We start from the raw sequence: 21597 nt of genomic DNA on the forward strand, positions 1-21597 counted from the left end.
CAGAGAGACAGAAAGTGAGAAATCACACACCAGGGAGAATGGCCACTCCACAGCCTCTTCTCCATTCTCCTCTCAGAATCTTGGACATGCACACACACACACCCAGCGTGAGTTTTAAGCCACCAGGTTCAGGACTCAAACCGCAGTCAACTACGTGGGAGTCCAGCAACATAACCATTCCACCATCTGCTGGTCCCACCTCTCTAAACAACTTTTATTCATGGATGATATAATAAAATAGTCACTGCTTTCTAGCAAAAGAATGCCTGAGGATAATGAATTATTAATACATACAGAGTTTGAAAGAACTGTATTCTCCTCTGTTCTTCTCCCATTTAAATTAGTTCTCTCAATTAAATATCTTTCTTGATTTCTAAATATCTGGATTATTACTTTTGCTGATTAACTTCTTCATGAGTTTTCATGATTTTCAGAACACAATGTCCCTTCATCCCCTGCACCCCTAAAAGCTTCTTTGCCTCTGGGGAGTGATTTCAATAGTATTTCTGAGCTCCTCTAAATCTCTACAGAGCTATTGTACAGGTGACTCAAACTACACATGCCCATTTTTGAACTGGCAAAAAATCTGCTCTTTCCATAGATACTTAAACCAAAAATCTGTTGATCATCCTCGATTCCCTGTCTCTCTTCCTTGCTCCCACACAGTCTGTCTCTGTCTCTTGCTGATTCTTCCTCCTCAGTGTCTCTTTAACATGCTGACTTTGTTCAACCCCTACTGCCATCTCTCTGGCTCTAGACCTAATACAGCCTCCATAACTTTTCTTCTGGATGACTGTTTCATCACTAGCATTGATTATTTCCATGTCTATCAAGCAGAGAATGGTCTTTTTAAAATGTAAATAAGACCATGTTACTGTGCTGATTGACAACACTGAATATCCTTTCAAAAGGCAGAGGCCAAATTCATTAATGTGGTCCCTGGGCCCTGAGCAACCTGATCCCATGTATACCTCGCAAACATCATATCTCACCCCTTCTCACTACCAGGTCACACCTGAATGTATGGATTTACTTATGTCACCACACTTTTGAACATCTACATGTTTGTGCAGACAAAAGTTTCTTTGCTCAGAGCACACCCCTTCTTCCTTGGTCTGTTAGCTAGGTCTTCCTTGACTCTCAGCCAGGTTAGGTTCCCTTCTGTTTGTTTCCCACACCCATAATACTTCGTACTAGGCAAATATTAGAAGGTAAGTGCTAAGAAGAGGGGCCGCATGTGTTTTATTCATTCTCACATCCCCAACACTGTAAGTAGTCAGAATAAATATTTGTTAGTTAAATGATTAGTATGATTCTAACTAAAAACATCATTGAGAAGAATTGACAATGAATGTAATTATTAAAAACATAAGAAACACTTTTTTCCCCAAAAGGAACAACTGGTCACATTGGATCTTTCATGAATATCTGTAAGATTCCAAATGTTAAGCCTGCAGTCAAATTTGCACTTCATCAGACCTAAACTCCAGGCTGGCGTTTAGCTGCCCAATTTGACATCCGGGCTGACTCATTTTAATTTGACTGTTTGAGGTTAGCTTCCACAGCTGTTGTAGCACTGTGGTTGTCAATCATTTGCCTTTTAGATCAGAGTCTAACTACTCAGAGGAAGAAAACAACAACCTTTAGAAGATTTATTTTTCAAATTTTTAGCAGAAAATATCTAGCATTTTTCTCCATAGATGACCATTTACAGCTCCCTCAAATTATAAATACATTCTTTAAATGAAAATAAAAACAGAAAATGGAACTTCAGGTTGTAGTCCTAAGTTTATAACCTGTCCTCAGTAGATACAATTTTAATATTTAGCTTCAAAAATAAAAACTGAATTTTCTGAAAATACTACAAAGACAGAAAATTCAACCTTCACTTCATTCTGTCAGCAAGCATTCATCAGGTACTTCAGTCTTATGATAAGTGCTGTGGTAGAATTATATTTTGATTTTTTTATAATGTGCTTTGATCCTCTGCTGCTTATTACCCCATGACCCTTCAGACAACAGCTGGGCATTCTGCTCAGATGTGTCAGGGATAAGTTCTTACAAAGAACACAGAAAAAAAAAATTCTGAGTCTTTAAGATTCAAAAGCCTAGACCATGAAAGACTTGGGGTATGACAGTTTAAAAACCATGTAATGAGTTGGAACATTTTTTCCACCCCCTGATTTAAAAGTCTATGCTAAGAGAAAAGGAGAGAGCAAAGATGAGAAGAGGGAAAAGGAGAGGATGGGGGAAAAAAGGAAGAAAAGAGGGAGAGAAAAAAAGAGCCAGAAGGAAGCAAAAGGAAAAAAGAGAAAGAAAGAGAGATATGCTGGGGGGAACTCTATATAGGAGCTTATTCTAGACCTTCTCAGGCTAGCTAGAGAGGAAGTTGGAATCACCAGATAGGCTATAAGAATAAATGGGAACCCATTTTACCTTTCCCTGGTTGGGTTGAAAAAAAGCAACAAAACATCAGTATATCCCTGTACTCAACCTGTATAAGTTAAGATCCAATGAAGAAAGCAGAAACAACTCAACTGAGGGAATTTAACAGGGAGTTGGCAGTGTAAGTGGTAGAAACCATACGGTGTAATGACACTGTGCAGTGATTATCAACAATAGAATACCATTATGGGCCCTATGCTAGAAAGACAATGAGTGTTACTGAGGCCCAGGGACTAAGGTCATCCAGTGAAGCTGGAACCTCAGCGGACCTATTCAGAGTGAGTGAACCACAAGGGAATGCAGCAGCTGCTTCTGAGGTATAGAAGATGGAGGAAACCCCTTGCCTCCCCGGTCTATTTACTAACCACTCACAAATGCCTCATAAGCACCAAACCCATCTTTGAATCTGGCTGATGTGGGTTACCCACTCTGTGGGAAGGTGGGGGAGGAGGATGTTGAGGCACTGATCTGTGGGCATGATGTAGGAGCAGGAAAATGTCTAAGACAGCCTCACAGGCACCCCACACTCCAGCTTGATTAAGAGGGGCCCAGAGCAAGGCAGACATGACAAAGAAGCCTGAAGACATGAAAGGGCATTAGATCTGAGACAAGGAAAACACATCAAGGCTCTATCTTAACAAGAAACTAAAGAGTAGACATTCCAGATCAAGTAAAAATAACACTGAAAAGCCAAGAAGCTGACCCCACCATAACGAGTTGACTGCTTGTAACTGCTCCCCACTTCTGACTCTTACTATACTTGGATGACAGTCCTAGGAAGGGGAAAGGAGAGTTCCTAGCAGAATGGAGGGTGAATCTAAGTTCACTCAGATAAAGAAAGGGAAGAACCTAGACCGATGAACAGATATAGACCTTCATCTAAAAGAGCCCGCTAAGTATTGGGAAGAGACGGACACATAGCACAGATGTATGTAATGCAATGAAAAACAAGAGAAACAGATCATGCTAAAGGATCTACTGGGGCTGAGAATGCACATAAAGTTCCAATCTTTGCCTGTCTTCTCAGAGATGGCCTGGCATACGGTGATGTTTGATCTGAGTCTCCAGGGATGATTAGGGATTTAGCAAGCAGATTTGGGAGGATCCTCACCTTTGCTGTCTTCCTATATATTTCTCCCAATGCTCTGATTTTCGAGAGCACCGTGCACATTCCTTACCTAACTATACCTCATTAAAATCTTTTAGGAACATGGCCAATCTCTTGGGGTTTATCTTCTTTTCTATTAGTATATGGTACAGACCCAGAGTGGTAGGATAGGTGTCACATAAATTTCAACTCTGATGAGTAGAATCAGCAGCTTTCAGGAAATGAGTTCCTTAAAATGTATCCTTTTGTAGTTTCAACAGGAACATTTCTAGACTTCAGTTAAACTAAAGACTTAGATCTCAAGTCACCCAGGTAGTTTTACAGAATGCGTCAACCACAAGAAAAATGAACTTAAACCTTGCTTCTATTAAAAAAAAAATTGGATTATTATGCAATACTCCAATCTGTCAGGACTTTTCAAAATATAGTATTCTGTCTATTACAAAAAAAAATGAAAGAGACTAAATCTTTTGAATATGTATATATATATTTACCTCATTAGAGATGACTGTTCCAGAGAGATCTAATGATATCAATGAAAAGATGTTTACAATATATTCCATTCCTTGGTCAGTCAAATGTTCACAATTTCGTAAACTCAAATAGTTTAAATTATGGCAGCTAAAAAGACAGAAGCATGAAGAATTAATTTTAGCTTTCAATCAATAGCAATTTATTTTTTTTGTTGTTGTTCTTTTTTTTTTTTTTTTTTGGAGAGGTTTTTCACTATAGGGCGCGTGCGCTCGCCAGACAGACAGACAGAGGCATAGAGACAGAAAGCGAGAAATCATCCCCCAGGGGGGATGGTCACACCGCAATCCCTTCTCCTTCATTCTCCTCTCGGGATCTTGGGCACGCACGCACACGTGCCCAGCGTGAGTTTTAAGCCACCGGGTCCGGGACATGAACCACGGTCGACTACGTGGGAGTCCAGCGACATAGCCATTACGCTAACTGCTGGTTCCCAATAGCAATTTCTTCATATAAAATAAATTATATGTGAGCAATGATTTTCCTTTTCCAACAGAAAACTAAGTCTCAAAGTAGAAAATATTTTGGCATTACAACATTAGATGAAAGTGAAGTAGATAATTAAATTACTTTCTCCAATTTAATTTTATAAAACAATTTATAATTTAAAATATATGTAAATATTAGATGCATGCAAAAAACAATCAGGCAAGTACCAAGGTGAATGATCACTAAAAGTACAAGTTCCTCACTTATTCCTTATGAGTTTTCTACAGGAATTGTGTAAAACCTCTGATAAGAGGAGTCAAGAATAAACCAACTAGCTAGAATGCCCCATAGGAAATGCTAGAGTAATGGATGACATAGAGATGAAAAATTTGAAAAATACAGAGAAGTGACTCCTGTCCAGATACTCATTATTTCATGAATGACTCTATCTCAAACTTTCTCTTAGGTCAGATTAATAAGAAACATATTACATATAATCAAAAGATGAGTTCAATCTATGACTTTAATATCTTTTATTTGGTTTCACTAAATAGTAGAACAGCTTCTGAGCAACCCTGATGTTCTTCAAAAGGTTCTAAGTCTTTGCCTTTAGGTCTATCTTTGATTTCTATTAGCAACTATATAATTACTAATTATATGATGTAAAATGTTGTTTTATCATACCGCTCTGAGAGTCTTCCAATAGACAGATCACCCAGATGTATACAGTTACTTAAATTTAGTTCTCTTATCTTTAGGCTTGCAGGACCATCAAGAAATTGTCTTAGTCCTATATCACCAATTCTGTATAAAAGAGTAAGAAAATCTTCATATGTGAATTTATATATAAATATGTACAATAGTATTAAAACAATAGTTATTATAACCAATGTATTTCCAATATAGTAAAGTAATATCTATACTGGTATTTTGTTAACAATTTGAAACTAAATTTGATTATGTAGCTTTTAATATAATATAAAACATATCAATGACAGAGAAGTATTAATAAAAATGTTATTTCTGTCCATTTGTCCATTTAATTAGGTGGCACAATTAAGTAATAAGATAGGTGGCCTAAAGTCTTCTTCTGTAGGGTTAAAATGTGATCAAGTTAAACAGTCTCTGATACAATTGCTTGTAAAAGAAAAAGACCACAATTTAGGAGAGGAAAATTAAGATTAACAGTAAAACTACTGCCACAATCTTGTGGAAATTTTGATTAAATACAAGGTCAAATTGACTGAACTGAAAACCCAGTTAGTGGCCTATGGGTTCTTTTCTTCTGAACTAGAGACAATCTGACACCAGAATAAGGACAAGAAAGTTTGATCTCAGGCTTTCCCATATTGCCTGTCCTAATCAGAAACATCTTGTATGTGTCATTGCCATCCCCTACCATGTTGGCACTGACTTAGGAATGGTAGCAAATATGTCTGACCCATCAGTTCCCTGTCTTCTAATGGGACCTTTATTTCTAATTCCTTCCTTCTTCCCTCCCTCCCTCCCCTCCCCTCCCTTCTCTCTCTTTCTCTCTTTCTCTCTTTCTTTCTTTCTTTCTTTCTTTCTATCTTATTAGGCTGGCTGAGACTAGGGGTTGGATCAGTTCTCTGTTTATTTCTCTCTCTCTTTCTCAGAAGAAATAAATACGTGTGTGTGTGTGTGTGTGTACGCGTATCTCTGTTATTTATTACTATGTCATAAACTGACCCAAACTTTGTGGCTTAAATGCCATTTGTTGTTTCTCAGTTTCAGGATATTAGGAATCTGGAAGTGGACTCAGTAGGTGGTTCTAGACTAAGGTGTCTGATGAGATTGCAGTTAAGATGTCAGCTAGAGCTTCAGGCATCTGAAGCTTGACTGTAGCTAGAAGGTCTGATTCTAAGATCACTCATGGTTATCAGCAGGGAGCCTCAGTTCGCTGGCTGTTGGCTGGAGGACTTATTTCCTAATCTGAGCTTTTCACATTCCAAATCTAAGTCCCCCTCTAACCCTGCCAATCTATGAGGTCTCTTCATTTTAATAACAAGGACCATGGGGCCAGTAAGTGGCATGGTAGTTGAGGCGCTGAATTCCCATATGGCCTACCATGGTTTGAGTCTCAGACCTGGCGGCTTGCTTTCTCACTTTCCCTCTATCTGTCTCTCTTTGGTGTGCACACATGCCCTATAGCAAATTTATAATAAATAGAATTAAATAAATAATTCTTTTAAAAAAAGGGACATGGGTGCCAGATGTTAGCACAACAGTAACACATCTGAACCCATACAGGAATGTCCTGGTGCTTCCCTTATATACTGGCTATGTATACCAGTTACCCAGGCTAGCTAAGGCTGGAGGTGGGTCATGGTGCTAAGACCCTATTGAGAATACTGCTCTCTCTTTCTCTCGCTCTCTGTCAGAAGAAATAAATACATAAATAAAATATAACAAGGAACATGGGTTAAGATTTTGTGTAGCATAGCTTATTACACTGACTTATCTTGTGTTTTCCCATATATTAGCCAACTTCATTGTGGATTAATGATATGTTAGTACCACCTAGCTCTATAAGATTATAATAAATCTACAAGGCAAAAGAATGAACTATCCATTGCAAAAGAGGGCGTACAAAGTAGAAAGTGATCCTTGTTCACCTGAGAACACCAGAATAGGAGCCCAGTACTTCTGGCCCAGCTGAAGAAAATGTTTCAGTAAGAACTCACAATCTGGGTCCAGCTGATGGTATGGTGTTAAAGTGGCTGGATTCCACATGGCCAACTGTGTGGTTCAAGTCCAGAACCTGGTGGTTTGAAAAACACATTGGGTGTGTGTACGTGCATGCCCAAAATCCCAAGAGGAGAATGGAGAAAGGATTGTAGTGTGGCCATCTCTTCTGGGGGGTAATTTCTCATTCTCCTTCTCTCTCCAGTGAGTTCATGCACCCTAATTTTTTAACTAATTTTTTTAAAAAAACTGTCTTGTAGGTATTTCTTTGATTGATAATGGAATAATTTACTGGAATAGTAAAATCTTAAAAAGAAAAAGAACTCACAATCTGTTCACTTGTCATAAGTTCCACATAGGGCAGAAGTCTAACCAGTACTCAAGAGAAAAACCTTGCTAAACTAGCTGAACTTATTAACTGAACTAAGAAAGATAATCCATTAATATTCCTGTGAGCTCACGTAATATGACAAGGGTCCATGATTTGTCATACCCTGAACTTTCCCAGAAAATGTCCCTATACCACTATATAATTAATTTGGGTTAGGTGCCTTTCTGTAGAAGTCTGTGCTTACTTCCACATTAACACTTGGACTCCTGACTTTAATGTTTACCCCAATAACCAACCAGCTCCTTAGGAGCAGGCCTGGCACAATGTAGACATTCAGTGTTTCTTGAATATATGACTGAATAACATTACCTCACACAGTTGGCCAAATTCAACACGGTCAGTTGCCTTAAAAGTGAAAGTGACTTGAGGCTACTATCTGTTATTTCTTTGCAGTCTGCCATGTAAATGTGATTGATATTTGGATAATTCTTGTCTATAAATTTGAAGCATGCATCACTAATCCTTTTATTTCCTAGTTTAAAAAAAATAGAAGACAAGATAAGTACTGTATTTTTAAGACCTCACGAATAAAAGTAAAAAATAATGCAGAACTAATACATTTTAATATCACAGACCTTCAAATCGGATCTTTCTGAGGTTACAAGTAGAAAGTGCTTTAAAAGTATGATCAGAGATATGTGGTGCACCAGTGAGCACTACTGATGTAATACGTGAGCACTTTTCAACTAAGGCCTTCAGAAGAAAAAAAAATAGATTAAATTAATCACAACGTATAAAACAAACTTAGCAATGTAATGAGATCATATTTTTCCTCCCAATACATATGAACTATTAAACTTTCTGGAAAAGGGGATTTTTTTTTCAATGTATTTTAGCACTCTGACAGAGGAGTCAGAATTAAATCATATTACAAGAGTATGGAAAAACATGAGAAAATGGAAGATAGAAAAAACACTACATTTGGCAGCCTGACACGGACAACAAAACTTAAACTTTATGCCTAGACTATATCACTGAAACAAAAACAGACTAACTGTGAAACAAAGTTTCTCAGGGTATTTAAGGATTCAAATATTAAAATACTTTGGGAGGTATGGGTGTCTGTGTATGCACTCGTGTGTGTGTGCGTGCATGTAAATTTTAAAATGCTTTTCTTACTATTAAAAAGTAATTACAATGAAAACCCTATCCATATTTTTCAATAATTCTAACCATTATGAAATTTTCCCATCTATGGGGCTGAGAAGCAAACACCCTTTCCAACCTACCTACTTACCTTTACACAGTTGTCTGTCAGAGTTGGCATGTCATTGATGGTCAGATGCATAATTCCACTACAGCTGCTTGCAATGTTCCTGAAGCCTTGGACTGAAATCTGAATAGTACAGAGTAGGAAAAATGATGGGAATCCCCATCAGCAAGACAGCTAATAAAATCCCAAGGCAGTAATAACCAAAGATATGTCATGACTGTGTTTTAAAATTGAAACCAGAAAAGATGGCAGATATAAGGGGGAAAGAATCTAGTCTTGATTTCTTTCTTATTTTTTTATGGAGGTGAAGTTCATCTAACATAAAATTTACCATGTAAATAAGCCACTTAACCATTCATAATGTTGTACAACCACTGCCTGTATCTAGTTCCAAAATATTCCCCAAAAAGAAAACGCTGTACCCATTAAGCAATTGTTCCCCATACTCACCTTCTTCTGGCCTCTGGCGTCACTAATCTCTATTTTGTTTTTATGAATTTACCTATTCTGAATATTTCATATAAATGGAATTATGTAATAAGTGGCCTTTTTTTTAACCTGTTTTCTTTAATTTAGCATAATTTTTAAGAGAGATTTTTGCTATAGGGCATGTGTGCTCACCAGAGAAAGATAGAAACATAAAGCAAGAAATCACCCCCCGGGGGGATGGTTTCTCTTTTCCTCCATTCTTTCAGGATTTTGGGCATGCAGGCCCATGCATCCAGTGTGAGTTTTAAGCCGTGGGGTCTAGGACTCAAACTGCAGTTGACTAAGTGGGAATCCAGTGATGTAATCATTACACCATTTCCTGGTCTCTAGCATAATTATATACAACTATAGCTTGTATCAGCATCTCATTCTCTTCTATTGCTGAATAATATCCTATTGTATGAATAATACTGCATTTTGTTTATCTATTCATCTCATTTGTTGATAGTTACTTAGTACTATTTCTGTTTCGATATTTTGAATAATACTGCTGTGAACATGCATATACATCTATTTGTTTGAGTACTAGTTTTCAACTCTTTGGGGTATACAAGATAACTAGGAGTGGAACTGCTAGGTCATATAGAATTCTATGTTTAACTTTTCAAAGGAACCACCAATGTATTTTGTACAGTAGCTGCACTAACTTATATTTCCAACAGCAATCCATGAGGGTACCAATTGCTCCACATCTTCATCAATGCTTATTTTCCATTTGAAATTTCTTTCCTAGTGGGTTTAAAGAGGTGCCTCATCGGGATTTTTATTTGCATCTCCCTAATGACTAATAATGTTGACCATTTTTTCTTGTGCTTATTGTCCACTTGTATATCTTCTGTGGGGAAATATCTACTCAACTCCTTTATCTATTATTAAATTGGGCTGTTTGTCTTTTTTGTTTTGGAATTCTTTCTGTATTCTGAATACTACATCCTTATTTGCTATATAATTCAGAGTTGTGTTCCCCCATTCTATAGGTTTCTTCTCAGTTTTAAAACAATACTTCTTGATGCAATTTTTAAAAAGTTCTTAATTTTCTATAGGGCATACGTGCTCACTGGAGAGAGAGAGATAACCCTGCAAAGGAAGTTGATTATATCACAATCCTTTCTCCTCTATTTTCCTCTTGAAAGTTTGGGCACACACACATACCCACCTGATGTGTTTTTCAAGTGGCCAAGTCCAGGACTTGAACTACACAGCTGAGATCCACCCATCTTAAACATCATGTCACCTAAATGGCCCATTTTTTAAAATTTTGATGAAGTCCAACTTTTCTATTTTCTTTCTTTTGTTGTTCATGCTTTGGTGTCATATCTAAGGGTCCGCCGTCAAATCCAGGGTTATGAAGATTTACCCCTAATGTTTTCTTCTAAGAGTTTTATTATTTTAGTTCTTCTATTTTGGTAATTGGGTTACTTTGAGTTAATTTTTGTATATGATGTCAAGAGTTCAACTTCACTTTTTCTGGCCTATGGGCATATATTTGCCTCAGCACTAATTTTTGAAAAAAGTGTTTTCTGGCACCATTATAAAGTATAAATTGGTTATAAATATATTTAACTTTTGACTCTCAATTCTGTTCCATTGATCTATATGTCTATCCTTATGCCAGCACCACACTGTTTTTGTTACAATAGTTTTGTAGTACTAATTTCTTTCTTTTCAACTATCATATTCAAATACTTGCTTATGATGAATAACCTTAAAAAACTGTGTTATTTAGGCTCAATTTCATGTAAAAAATGGACATGGAGAGGAATCAGATAATATTCAGATTTGGTAATGGAAAACTGAGACTCAACAAGATCAGATAGAAGTGGAGGACTCTCCTGAAGAGTCTTCTCCATGAGAGCACGACAAAAATAATGAGGAACAGCAGTCACAATGAACCTCTTGAGAGACCTTTGGAGACTTCACGTGTCCATGTCTCACTAAAGGTGATTTCCAAAGTTCTGTCATCAGAGCCTCAACCTATTTGAAAAATATTGGCCAAAAGTTAGGGAACTGAGTGCCACATCCTCAAGAACAATCAGAACGCAATGTCACTTCTGAAGGCAGTATCTTTGACTCTTAGATAAGACCAGGTTCTTTTTTTTTTTTTTTGGGGGGGGGAGAGGTTTTCACTATAGGGTGCGTGCGCTCGCCAGACAGAGAGAGACAGAGAGACAGAAAGCGAGAAATCACCCCCTAGGGGGGATGGTCACGCCGCAATCCCTTCTCCTCCATTCTTCTCTCGGGATCTTGGGCACGCACGCACACGCGCCCAGCGTGAGTTTTAAGCCACCGGGTCCAGGACGCAAACTGCGGTCGACTACGTGGGAGTCCAGCGACATAGCCATTACGCTAACTGCTGGTTCCCAAGACCAGGTTCTTGTTATAACTTACTATACTAAGTAATAACTATGACTATAATTAAATTAAATTTATAATTAGTTACTGAACTAACTCTCCTGTATCCCAGCTCCTAGCAGAGTATCCATTGTCTTAACTGAGTAATCAAATAATATCACTAATCAAATTGGAAAACTGATGAATGAATTCTGAGAATCATGTCTGTTCAGTAGGTTCTGCAGCTCAGCACACACTGACAATGCAAGCACCAGTCAAAAGCCAAGGGCAGCCTTTGAAGTCAGAAGCCAGGCATGCAAGCTTCAGGTGCAGCAGAAATCAGGCCTTTGGGTGAGAGTATACTTGGACAATTTTTCTGAAGAATCTTTCTAAAGTCTGAAAAAATATATCTATTTTGGCCTAGGAATTCTTCTTTGACAAAATTATTATAAGAAAATAGAGTTGCACACAGAGATTTATGCATAAGGATGTCTATCACAAAATTATATAATAGTGAAAAATTGACACCAAACTAATATTGAGACAACTAGAAATGGGTTGACTAAACTATGGCAATCTGTTGATGGAGTGCAATGCAGTTACTACAGATAATGCTATAAGAAAATAATAGAAACCATGAAACAGTTTAAAAGAAAAAGTTGGGGGACCAGCAGATGGCATGGTGGTTAAGGAGCTGGACTCCCACATGGCTGACAGTGGTTCAAGTCCCAGACCTGGTGGTTTGCTTTCTCTCTCTCTCTTTCTCTGTGTCTCTCTCTGGTGAACACCTGTGCCCTATAGCAAATTAAAAAATAATAATAGTAAATAAGTAAAATAAAAAAAATAATTCTTTTTTAAAAAGAAAAGTTGGTTATTTATTTATTTTGGGAGATTTTTGCAATAGAGCACATATGCTTGTTAGAGAGATAGGAAGAGACAGAAACAGAAAGTGAAAAGTCATTCTTCAGGGGGGAATCGCCACACCACAATCCCTTCTCTTCCATTCTTATCTTCGGATTTGGGGTATGCATGTACACACACTTGTATGAGTTTCAAGTTGCTGGTTCTGGAGCTTGAACTGCAGTCAGCCACGTGGGAGTCCAGTGCCTTAGCCACTACACCACCTGCTGGTCGCCAAAAGTTAGTTATTTAAAGCCTTGCTACCCAAAAATCTAGTCCACAGACTAGTAACATGAGTATCACTTGAGAGCTTGATAGAAAAACAGAATCTCAGTCCACCACCTATGAACTGAAAGGCTGCACTTGAACCATTTCCAGGCAATTCACAAGAACATTTTAGTTTCAGAGGTGGTAATCCAGAGGAAATGAGTTAGCAAAAAGGTAGATAAATCTGTGATTTTCAGACAAAAAGAACTAATAGGATATACTAAGAGAGAAGAAAAGAGAGAATTGGCTCATGCAATTTTGGGGTTGGGAAAGTCTGAAATCTAGAGAACAGGCTGACAGAGTAGAAATTCATGGAAGAGCTGATGTTGAGTCTTCTAAAAAATTATTCATTACTATTATTTTTTAATCTGACCAGAGAGAGAGAAAAAGTGAGAAAGCAACCCACCAGGTCTAGGACTCAAACCATGGTTGGCCATGTGGGAGTCCAGCACCTCAACCACCATGCCACCTACTGGTCCCTGAAACTGTAGTCTTGAACCCAAAATGTGCAGGCTGGCAACTCAGATAGGGTTGCTATGTTGTAGACTTGAGGTAGATTTCTTTATGAGACTTTGGTCTTGTAAGACTTCAATTATTGGATGAGATCTATACCCACATTATGGAAAATAGTCTACTCAAAGTCTACATGTTTACCACATCTTTCCAGAAACATCTAGACTAGTGTTAACTAAACAATGGAACCATAGCCTAAACCATCACAGATAGAAATATACTAAAATGTTAACAGTGATCATCTCTGAAGAATAGTTTGTGTTTTCTGAACTTTCTATAATGAAAGTTACAGAACGCCTAGAAAAATTAAAACAGAAAGACGCATCCTTTGGGAAAAGGCAGCATAAAGAAGCCTTGGGCAGTTTTTTCATCATCAGCCATAAGCCTCCCCTTACAAGAAAATATCAATTAGCAAATAACCCAATCAACTTAAAAGGAGGTGGGGTGGCCCTGTAGTCTGGTGGTTAAGGTAGCCAGGTCCTACATTGCCAACTAAAGTTTGAATCCTGGACTCAGCAGCTTAAAATAGACATGTGTTTGCATGACCCAAATCCCAACTAGATGAAAAAATGGAGAAGAAGGGAATGCAGCATTACCACACCCCATTAGGGGTGCTTTCTCCCTATCTCTGTCTTTTTGTCTCCTGTTTTCTGATGAGTACGCACACCATCTATCAATTAAAAAAAAGAAAAAGAAAGAAAGAAAAGAAAAGAAAGAAAAGAAATAATATTCAGAGAAGCAGTGTGACTTGAGAACAGACGCCTTATCTATTCCTCACAGTATGTCTCTGGTGCTGGACATGGTGTCTGACAGACAGTGAGAGTTCCTTAAATGTTGAATGAATGAATGGATTGGCTTCAGTCACATAGTCAATGACTAAGCTAGCTCCAGAGTCCACCTCTTCTCATTGCAACACACAACTTCAAGAATATGAACTGTTATTTTTTATAACAATTCCAAGTTCCTCCCCATTATCTCAGATCCTAGAAGCTCCAGAGTCCACTAGTATCTCTAATAATGGCTTCCACAAAACAACCAATCTTTTCTCTCTTGTTGTCTTGGAAACATATTCATGACACTAGTCTCTGAACAAGGGGGAAAATATAATAGCAACAAACAACCACAGCTGGATGATTTCTTGCAATGCAGCCAAAAACTTGGTGCTATCAACCAATAAGAAGCGGGTGTGGGGGTACCCTCTGAGAAGAGCTTTTTAGCTTTGTCCTGGCATGAAGTGCTTAGTTCCCTCACACAGTTTATATTAGAAAATCCAAAAAGATGTTTGGCTAATATTTCATGACTCAAATATTCCTGCCAAAATCTTTCAGGCCAAGCAACTATTAGTTGTCTTTTCTTTTTAGTGAAATAATGAGGATGTAAGTCTTAGATTAAAAATGCCTCTCCATAAGAAAAAGTAAAATACTTTACCATATTAAAATTTGAGGCCACATCACAGCTGACAATCTGTATTTTCTGTCTATGATTTTTATAACACCTGGGCTCTAATCTCTATTTAGTTCTGAAGTGATTCCATCTTGCATTTTGCTACCAGCTGGAGCCCTGCTACCCTGCCCTTTGCTGGTTCAGCCTTATTGGTTAGGAAAGGGGGGAACTGGCCTCACCAGCCATATTCCAATCTCAAGTCCCAAAAGAGCAACTGCTGTTGATGGGGGCAGAAGAGCTTTGGTAATCACAGGAACATTTTCTCTAGCTGCCTCTGAATAGGTCTGAACCAATCAGCACAAGACAGAGCTGTCAATGAAGGAAATGACATGTCATCCACACAAAGTGAAGACAGACGTGCTGAGGACCAATCCCTCTCAGATCTCTCCAAGCTACTCCAAAATGGTAAAAATAAGGAAGAGACCTATCATAGGTTTGATAACATCTTACCAACCTTCTGCTTTCTGTCCCTCCTTCACAACAGTGTCTCTAAATCAGTCAGCTCAGCAACACACAACACAGAAGAGATATATATGCAAGGCTGGACCGTGACAGCTAGAAATATTCATTTTAGGTAGACAGGGCCCAAGTTGTGTTTCTGTACCATTTCCAGCTGTTTCTCTCATTCTATCAGCAGTTTTCAATGACTAATGAGTAATGTGATGACTTAAGTCATATCCATATATCCTTCATGACCTCCTAGTAACCTCAAAAGAGCCTGGCTTAGCAAGGAGAATGAACTGCTAGATGGAAAAAACAAAGCTTTTCCCCAAAACATTATGGAACATTCTGTTTTATTGCATTCAATGCACCCCAAGCATCTTCAATACCAATACTTCACAAGGGATATACTAAGAGGATTTGTGCTAAGAAGTCTCTCAAAAAGAAATTTTTTTAAAGACATGGTCTTTCTATAATGATCCTCTCACTTCTGCCTCCTCAAGTTGCTGGGATTACAGGTGAGTGCCCTGGATCTCAGCCTTTAGGTTGAACTGGGAATCAAATAAGGTCTCCGTCTATGGAGCACAGCATCTTACCAGTGTGTACCATGATGGCTGGACCAGGGCCCTCGAATATCAAATATCTCCTCTGTGGGGACAGAGAGGTTTGGTTATTGCTGCTCTTGAGGTGCTGCCAACCTCTCTCTTTGGATGACCTCATGGTTTCCGAGACAATATACTTTTCATGGGCATCCTACCTCTACAATCTGAAATCCTGTCTGTCCACAAATGCATTTCTTCTTGGTAGCCCTCCTTCTTTCTCTTACATCTCAGAGAAATGAAGCCCACAGCCCTTACTCTGTATATTCTACCCTCTGCCTTGTATATAGTTACTTGCATGCACATCTAGTATTCTTGCCAAGGAATAGGGACAGCATCTCAGCCATCCCTGTATCTTTCAGTGCAATACAGTGCCTGGCCAGAGTGAGGCACAATAAAGGTATATTAATAGACCAAGTAGTTACTGAATGGATTATTTGTGAACTATACACTAGAATTAGTAGTTTCGAGGGAGGTGGTCAATATGGTCCATTGTTAAAGACTGCCTTATTTATCTAGAAACACTGGACAATCAAATATTTAAAAATAAGCCCAATTTTCCAGTGTGAGTGAGGAACTGGAGCACAAGATGAGTGGAGCCTACAGATGCCAGGAAGGCCAGCATCCTTGCCAACTCTGCGTGTGCTCACTGCACAGTGACTCAGAAATGCGATCTGCCAGAAGCAGACTGACCCACGCTAAACTGGATCATTTTTGTCCAGGGTACAGTATCTTGTTCTTTTTCTCAACCAGTAGCCAAATTTCTCACAGATTCCCCTGTATTCTAAGAGAGCTTTCTGTCCATATCATAACTGAGAAAATCACCACCATAATACTTTCTACATCACAATGATCCACAAAGCTGCTTCGTTTGTCTAGATTTATTGAGCTGGATGGTGGCTTTACAGCAACAATTCTAACCACATGTTTCACCCAGGTCCAAAGACTGAAGTAGAGTTTGGTGAACAGTTCCTGAAATTCTGTGTAGTGACTTCCCAAGACAGGGAACAGAGAAGAAACTAAACCATTTATATGGTTTTAAGAAAGCATAAATATTTTTTAAAACCTTTTTTCAGGAGTGGGAAACATGATCTTAGTCCCCTGAGATTCATCATTTTGTCATCTGATTCTTCAAGATCTAAAAATTATTGCCAGATGTTTTATTTTACTACTTAATATAATAGACATCCTTACACATTTTGCCTATAAAGAGATATATATTAAGTTGTGGATGTTAAACAATAGGTGTTTGTTCTGTTTATTTTTTATTTTCAATATGGCCAGTATAGAGTGATGGTCAAACTAATAATCCTAACAAGCTATTTATTTATTTTCAGAGATAGGGTCTTACTGTGTGGCCCAGGCTGGCCTGCGACTTGCAATGTTCCTGCCTCAGTCTTCTGAGTTGCTGAGATTACAGGCACACACCACTATTTTCAACAATCATAATAACCATTTAAATTCATAAAGTTATATTTAAGAGAACATAAAAATATTTTTTTTTTGGAGAGATTTTCACTGTAGGGCACGTGCGCTCACCAGACAGACAGACAGAGACATAGAGACAGAAAGCGAGAAATCACCCCGCAGGGGGGATGGTCACGCCGCAATCCCTTCTCCTCCATTCTCCTCTCGGGATCTTGGGCACGCACGCACACGCGCCCGGCGTGAGTTTTAAGCCACCGGGTCCGGGACACGAACCGTGGTCGACTACGTGGGAGTCCAGCGACATAGCCATTATGCTAACTGCTGGTTCCCGAGAACATAAAAATATTTTAATAAATTCTACAGTATTTATTTTCAATACACATCGAGGTGGGTCAGGAGGTGGCACAGTGGTTGAAGTGCTGGACTCCCACATGCTCAACTGTGGTTTGAGTTTTGGACCTGGCTGCTTGAAAATATGCCGGGTGCATGTGCATTGTGTGCCCCAAATCCGAGAATGGAGAAGAAGGAATTGAGGCATAATCACCCCCACAGGCATAGCCACCCCCCCGCCACACACACACATTTTCCTCTCTGTCTTTTTCCAGTGAGCACAGGTGCCCTATGGCAAAATAAATAAATAAATAAATAAATAAATAAATAAATAAATAAATAAATAAAAACTTAAAAAAAATACACATTGAGGTATTATTCAGAAAACATTCCTTTAATAGGGCACAAGAATTGACCCTAAAAGCAGTGATTCTTCTGATTAATGACTACTTTTCTACTAGAACACCCGTTATACAGTTGACACCTAAGATTGTATATTTTTTCAAATATGAAATTCAACACTTTTAAAAACTATATGTAATATAGTAGTCAATGGCTTCACAACTGATAATCTAGTCTTTAAGAGTTTGGTCCTCAGAATTAGGCAGGTCAAGGTTCTGATGCTGGCCTAGACATTTTCTGTGTGTCCTTGGGTGAGCTATTTACCCTGCCTTAGCATCAGTTTCAGGGTTGTGTGGAGCCAGCTCATACCACTTGCAAGAACAGATTGTTAAATTTTTAGGAACTCTGCAAACTGGTTGTTAAACATAGACATTTCAAAAATCAAACCAGGCAATCTCAGTGCACAGGAGGAACGTGCCGTTCAAGCTATGTTTTAGCCACAGGGAGGACTGCAGGTTTAGTTTCTCAATCAACCTACACCGACAGTAGCATGTGCTCATGGTCCTGGCTGGCTGAGAAGGCTGGGGTGGAGGGTGGGGTGGGGATCATATTGCAGTGTGAGATCTTGTTGAGGGTACTTCTCTGTCTCTCTCTGCGTGTCTTACTCCCATGAGAGAAATTATTAAAAAAGGAAAAAAAATTAAATTAAATCATATAAACTTGAAATTAAATTATATTAAAAACAAGGATAGTACATACTCAAAATTTATCACCTCCTAACTATTTTACTACGTGTTACCATTATCTATGTTTTTGAGGATAATTGTGTCTAGTGTATCTTTATGGTAAAAATATTATATAATTGGAGATCAGCGGGTGGCATGGTGATTAAGGCACTGGACACTCCCACATGGCCAACCACAGTTCGAGTCCTGGACTTGGTAGCTTGCTTTCTCACTTTCTCTCTCTCTCACTCTCCCTGTCTCTCTGGTCAAATTAAAACAAATGAATTAATAAATAAAATTAAATCAATAATTCTTTTAAAAAATGTATTATATAATGACATGCTATGGCACATCTCTTTCCAATTCCCTATTCAGTGACTTCTCATTGGTAGCTTGAAATAGACCTTAGAGAGAGCATTTACACCACAGAAATCAGCAAACACCACAAAGCAGGGTTTTCCCTGTCCTGAATTATTCCATAAAACAAAAGGAAAATAGAATCAACCCAGTATGAATGCATTACATTTTTAACTGTTACCAATTTATTTGTAATACATATATAACTTGCTTACTCACAATGGGCTTAGCTGGTCCCAAAACTCAAAACTCTTACTATTCCATGGGACCAGCAGATGGCATAATGGCTACATCGCTGGACTCCCATATAGTTGACTGCGGTTCGAATCCTGGACCTGGTGGCTTAAACTCATGCCAGGTGCGTGTGCATATGTGCCCAAGATCCTGAGAGGAGAGTGAAGGAGAAGGGACTGCAGCGTGGCCATCCCCCAGGGGGCGATTTCCTGTCTCTCTGGTCAAATTAAAACAAATGAATTAATAAATAAAATTAAATCAATAATTCTTTTAAAAAATGTATTACATAATGACATGCTATGGCACATCTCTTTCCAATTCCCTATTCAGTGACTTCTCATTGGTAGCTTGAAATAGACCTTAGAGAGAGCATTTACACCACAGAAATCAGCAAACACCACAAAGCAGGGTTTTCCCTGTCCTGAATTATTCCATAAAACAAAAGGAAAATAGAATCAACCCAGTATGAATGCATTACATTTTTAACTGTTACCAATTTATTTGTAATACATATATAACTTGCTTACTCACAATGGGCTTAGCTGGTCCCAAAACTCAAAACTCTTACTATTCCATGGGACCAGCAGATGGCATAATGGCTACATCGCTGGACTCCCATATAGTTGACTGCGGTTCGAATCCTGGACCTGGTGGCTTAAACTCATGCCAGGTGCGTGTGCATATGTGCCCAAGATCCTGAGAGGAGAGTGAAGGAGAAGGGACTGCAGCGTGGCCATCCCCCAGGGGGCGATTTCTCACTTTCTGTCTCTCTGTCTCTCTCTTTTTGGTGAGAGCACGTGCCCTACAGCAAAAACCTCTCCAAAAATTAAAAAAAAACTCTTACTGTTCCAATTTACCTTTATCGATTGACTCCTAAATTGATACATCTATTTCCAGCTCTGTTGCAAGAACCAGACTTCACCTTTCAAGGAATTCTTCTCCTTTATACCCTAATATAATAAATGTAAGGCTGGACCTCATATTTAGCTTTTCTTAAAATGCATTATTCTTTTTCTTTGGTTATTGTAGCTAGTCACCACATAACTGAAAAAACACTTCAGAAATTATCTAGTTCAATCTGATCAGATGTGAGAATGGAGGCAGAAAAACAAAGTAACTGTCCAGGGTTGCACAGTTAGTTAGTAGCATAGTAAGGACTAGATCCCAGGTCTCCTAACTAGTTCTGGGCTCCTTTCACCAACTCATTCCTTCTTACTGCATGGGAGGAAGAAAAAAAATGGAAGGAAGGAAGGGGAAAAGGAAAAAAAGGAGAGGAGAAGGAAAGAAAAGAAAAGGGAAATCCTTTCCCACTCTTGCTCTGCTTGTACAAGCTCCTTCCAGTTTGGCTAGTGTATTCATTCCTGGACATGCCTGTGTGGCTTTCTCCCACCTCCACCACAAACCCCAGGGGTGAACAAGTCAGACCTTCCATGATCTCTGCCCCTCTGGAAGGGAAGGCTGCAATTTATGTAACCTAGAGGAACTGAGATGACCTTGGAATCTTCTAGTTTGCAGTCTGCACAGCCTACCCTAGATTTAACAGTACAGGAACTACTGATAAACTATGATGATTGAATTGAGTATTACAATTATTTGAATATTTATGGGATGCTATCTGTTTCACTTTTTTGTTTATTTGTAATGCTGAAATATAACTTTGATGAAAAAAAACCTCACTTTAGTATTTCATACTTTCCTAGGCTTTGTTCTCCTTCTGAAGAAATATCAGATTTAATCCTTACTCTAGCAAGTTGCCAACTTCTCAGCTACCTAAAAGGCCTCCTAAGCTTCTATTAAGTTGCTTAGCTAGGGAGCCAGCAGATGGCATAGTAGTTATGTCACTGGACTCCTATATGGCCGACCATGATTCAAGTCTCTGATTCAGTGGCGTGAAACTCATGTCAGGCATGTGTGAGTGCATGCCCAAGATTCCAGAAGGAAAATGGTGGAGAAGAGATTGTGATGTGGCCATCTCCCCTGGGGGGGTGATTTCTCATTTTCTCTCTCACTGTCTCTGTCTCTCTCTCTGGGGAGTACATGTGGTCTAAGGCAACAAACAAAACAAAACAAACTCTTTAAAAAATAAATAAAAAATAAAGCACCTAGCTAGACATGCCCCAAGGCTGACTGCAGTCTCATTCATTCATTTGGTCACTTACCGAACAGTGACCAGAATCTTACTATGTGCCAGGTATTGTACTATGGACTAAGGCTACACAGATAAATAAGGCACCATCCCTGCCACTAAGGAGCTCACAATGGGGAGGGGGCAGACTGCAAGAAGACCACTGAATATGCAGAGAATGCCTAGTAAAAAGTGCAATGATAGGAGCCACCAGGTGGCATAGTAGTTGAGGTGCTAGACTCCCACATGG

The 21597-nt window shown here is 38.7% G+C and overlaps 1 protein-coding gene across 1 annotated transcript in view; it reads right to left on the reverse strand.

The window, feature by feature from the left end:
- Window positions 1–21597, reverse strand: part of FBXL13 (F-box and leucine rich repeat protein 13) — a 274784-nt gene that overhangs the window by 69591 nt on the left and 183596 nt on the right. The window contains exons 13-17 of the mRNA XM_006140783.3: window positions 8848–8946; window positions 8186–8303; window positions 7920–8082; window positions 5198–5317; window positions 4048–4174 (exon numbers count right to left, since the gene is read on the reverse strand). Of these exons, the coding sequence (XP_006140845.2) occupies window positions 4048–4174; window positions 5198–5317; window positions 7920–8082; window positions 8186–8303; window positions 8848–8946 (627 nt within the window). The remainder of the gene's footprint in view (window positions 1–4047; window positions 4175–5197; window positions 5318–7919; window positions 8083–8185; window positions 8304–8847; window positions 8947–21597) is intronic.

Source organism: Tupaia chinensis, unplaced genomic scaffold (genome assembly GCF_000334495.1).
Source record: "Tupaia chinensis unplaced genomic scaffold, TupChi_1.0 Scaffold000044_1, whole genome shotgun sequence".
Classification (NCBI taxonomy): Eukaryota; Metazoa; Chordata; class Mammalia; order Scandentia; family Tupaiidae; genus Tupaia; species Tupaia belangeri.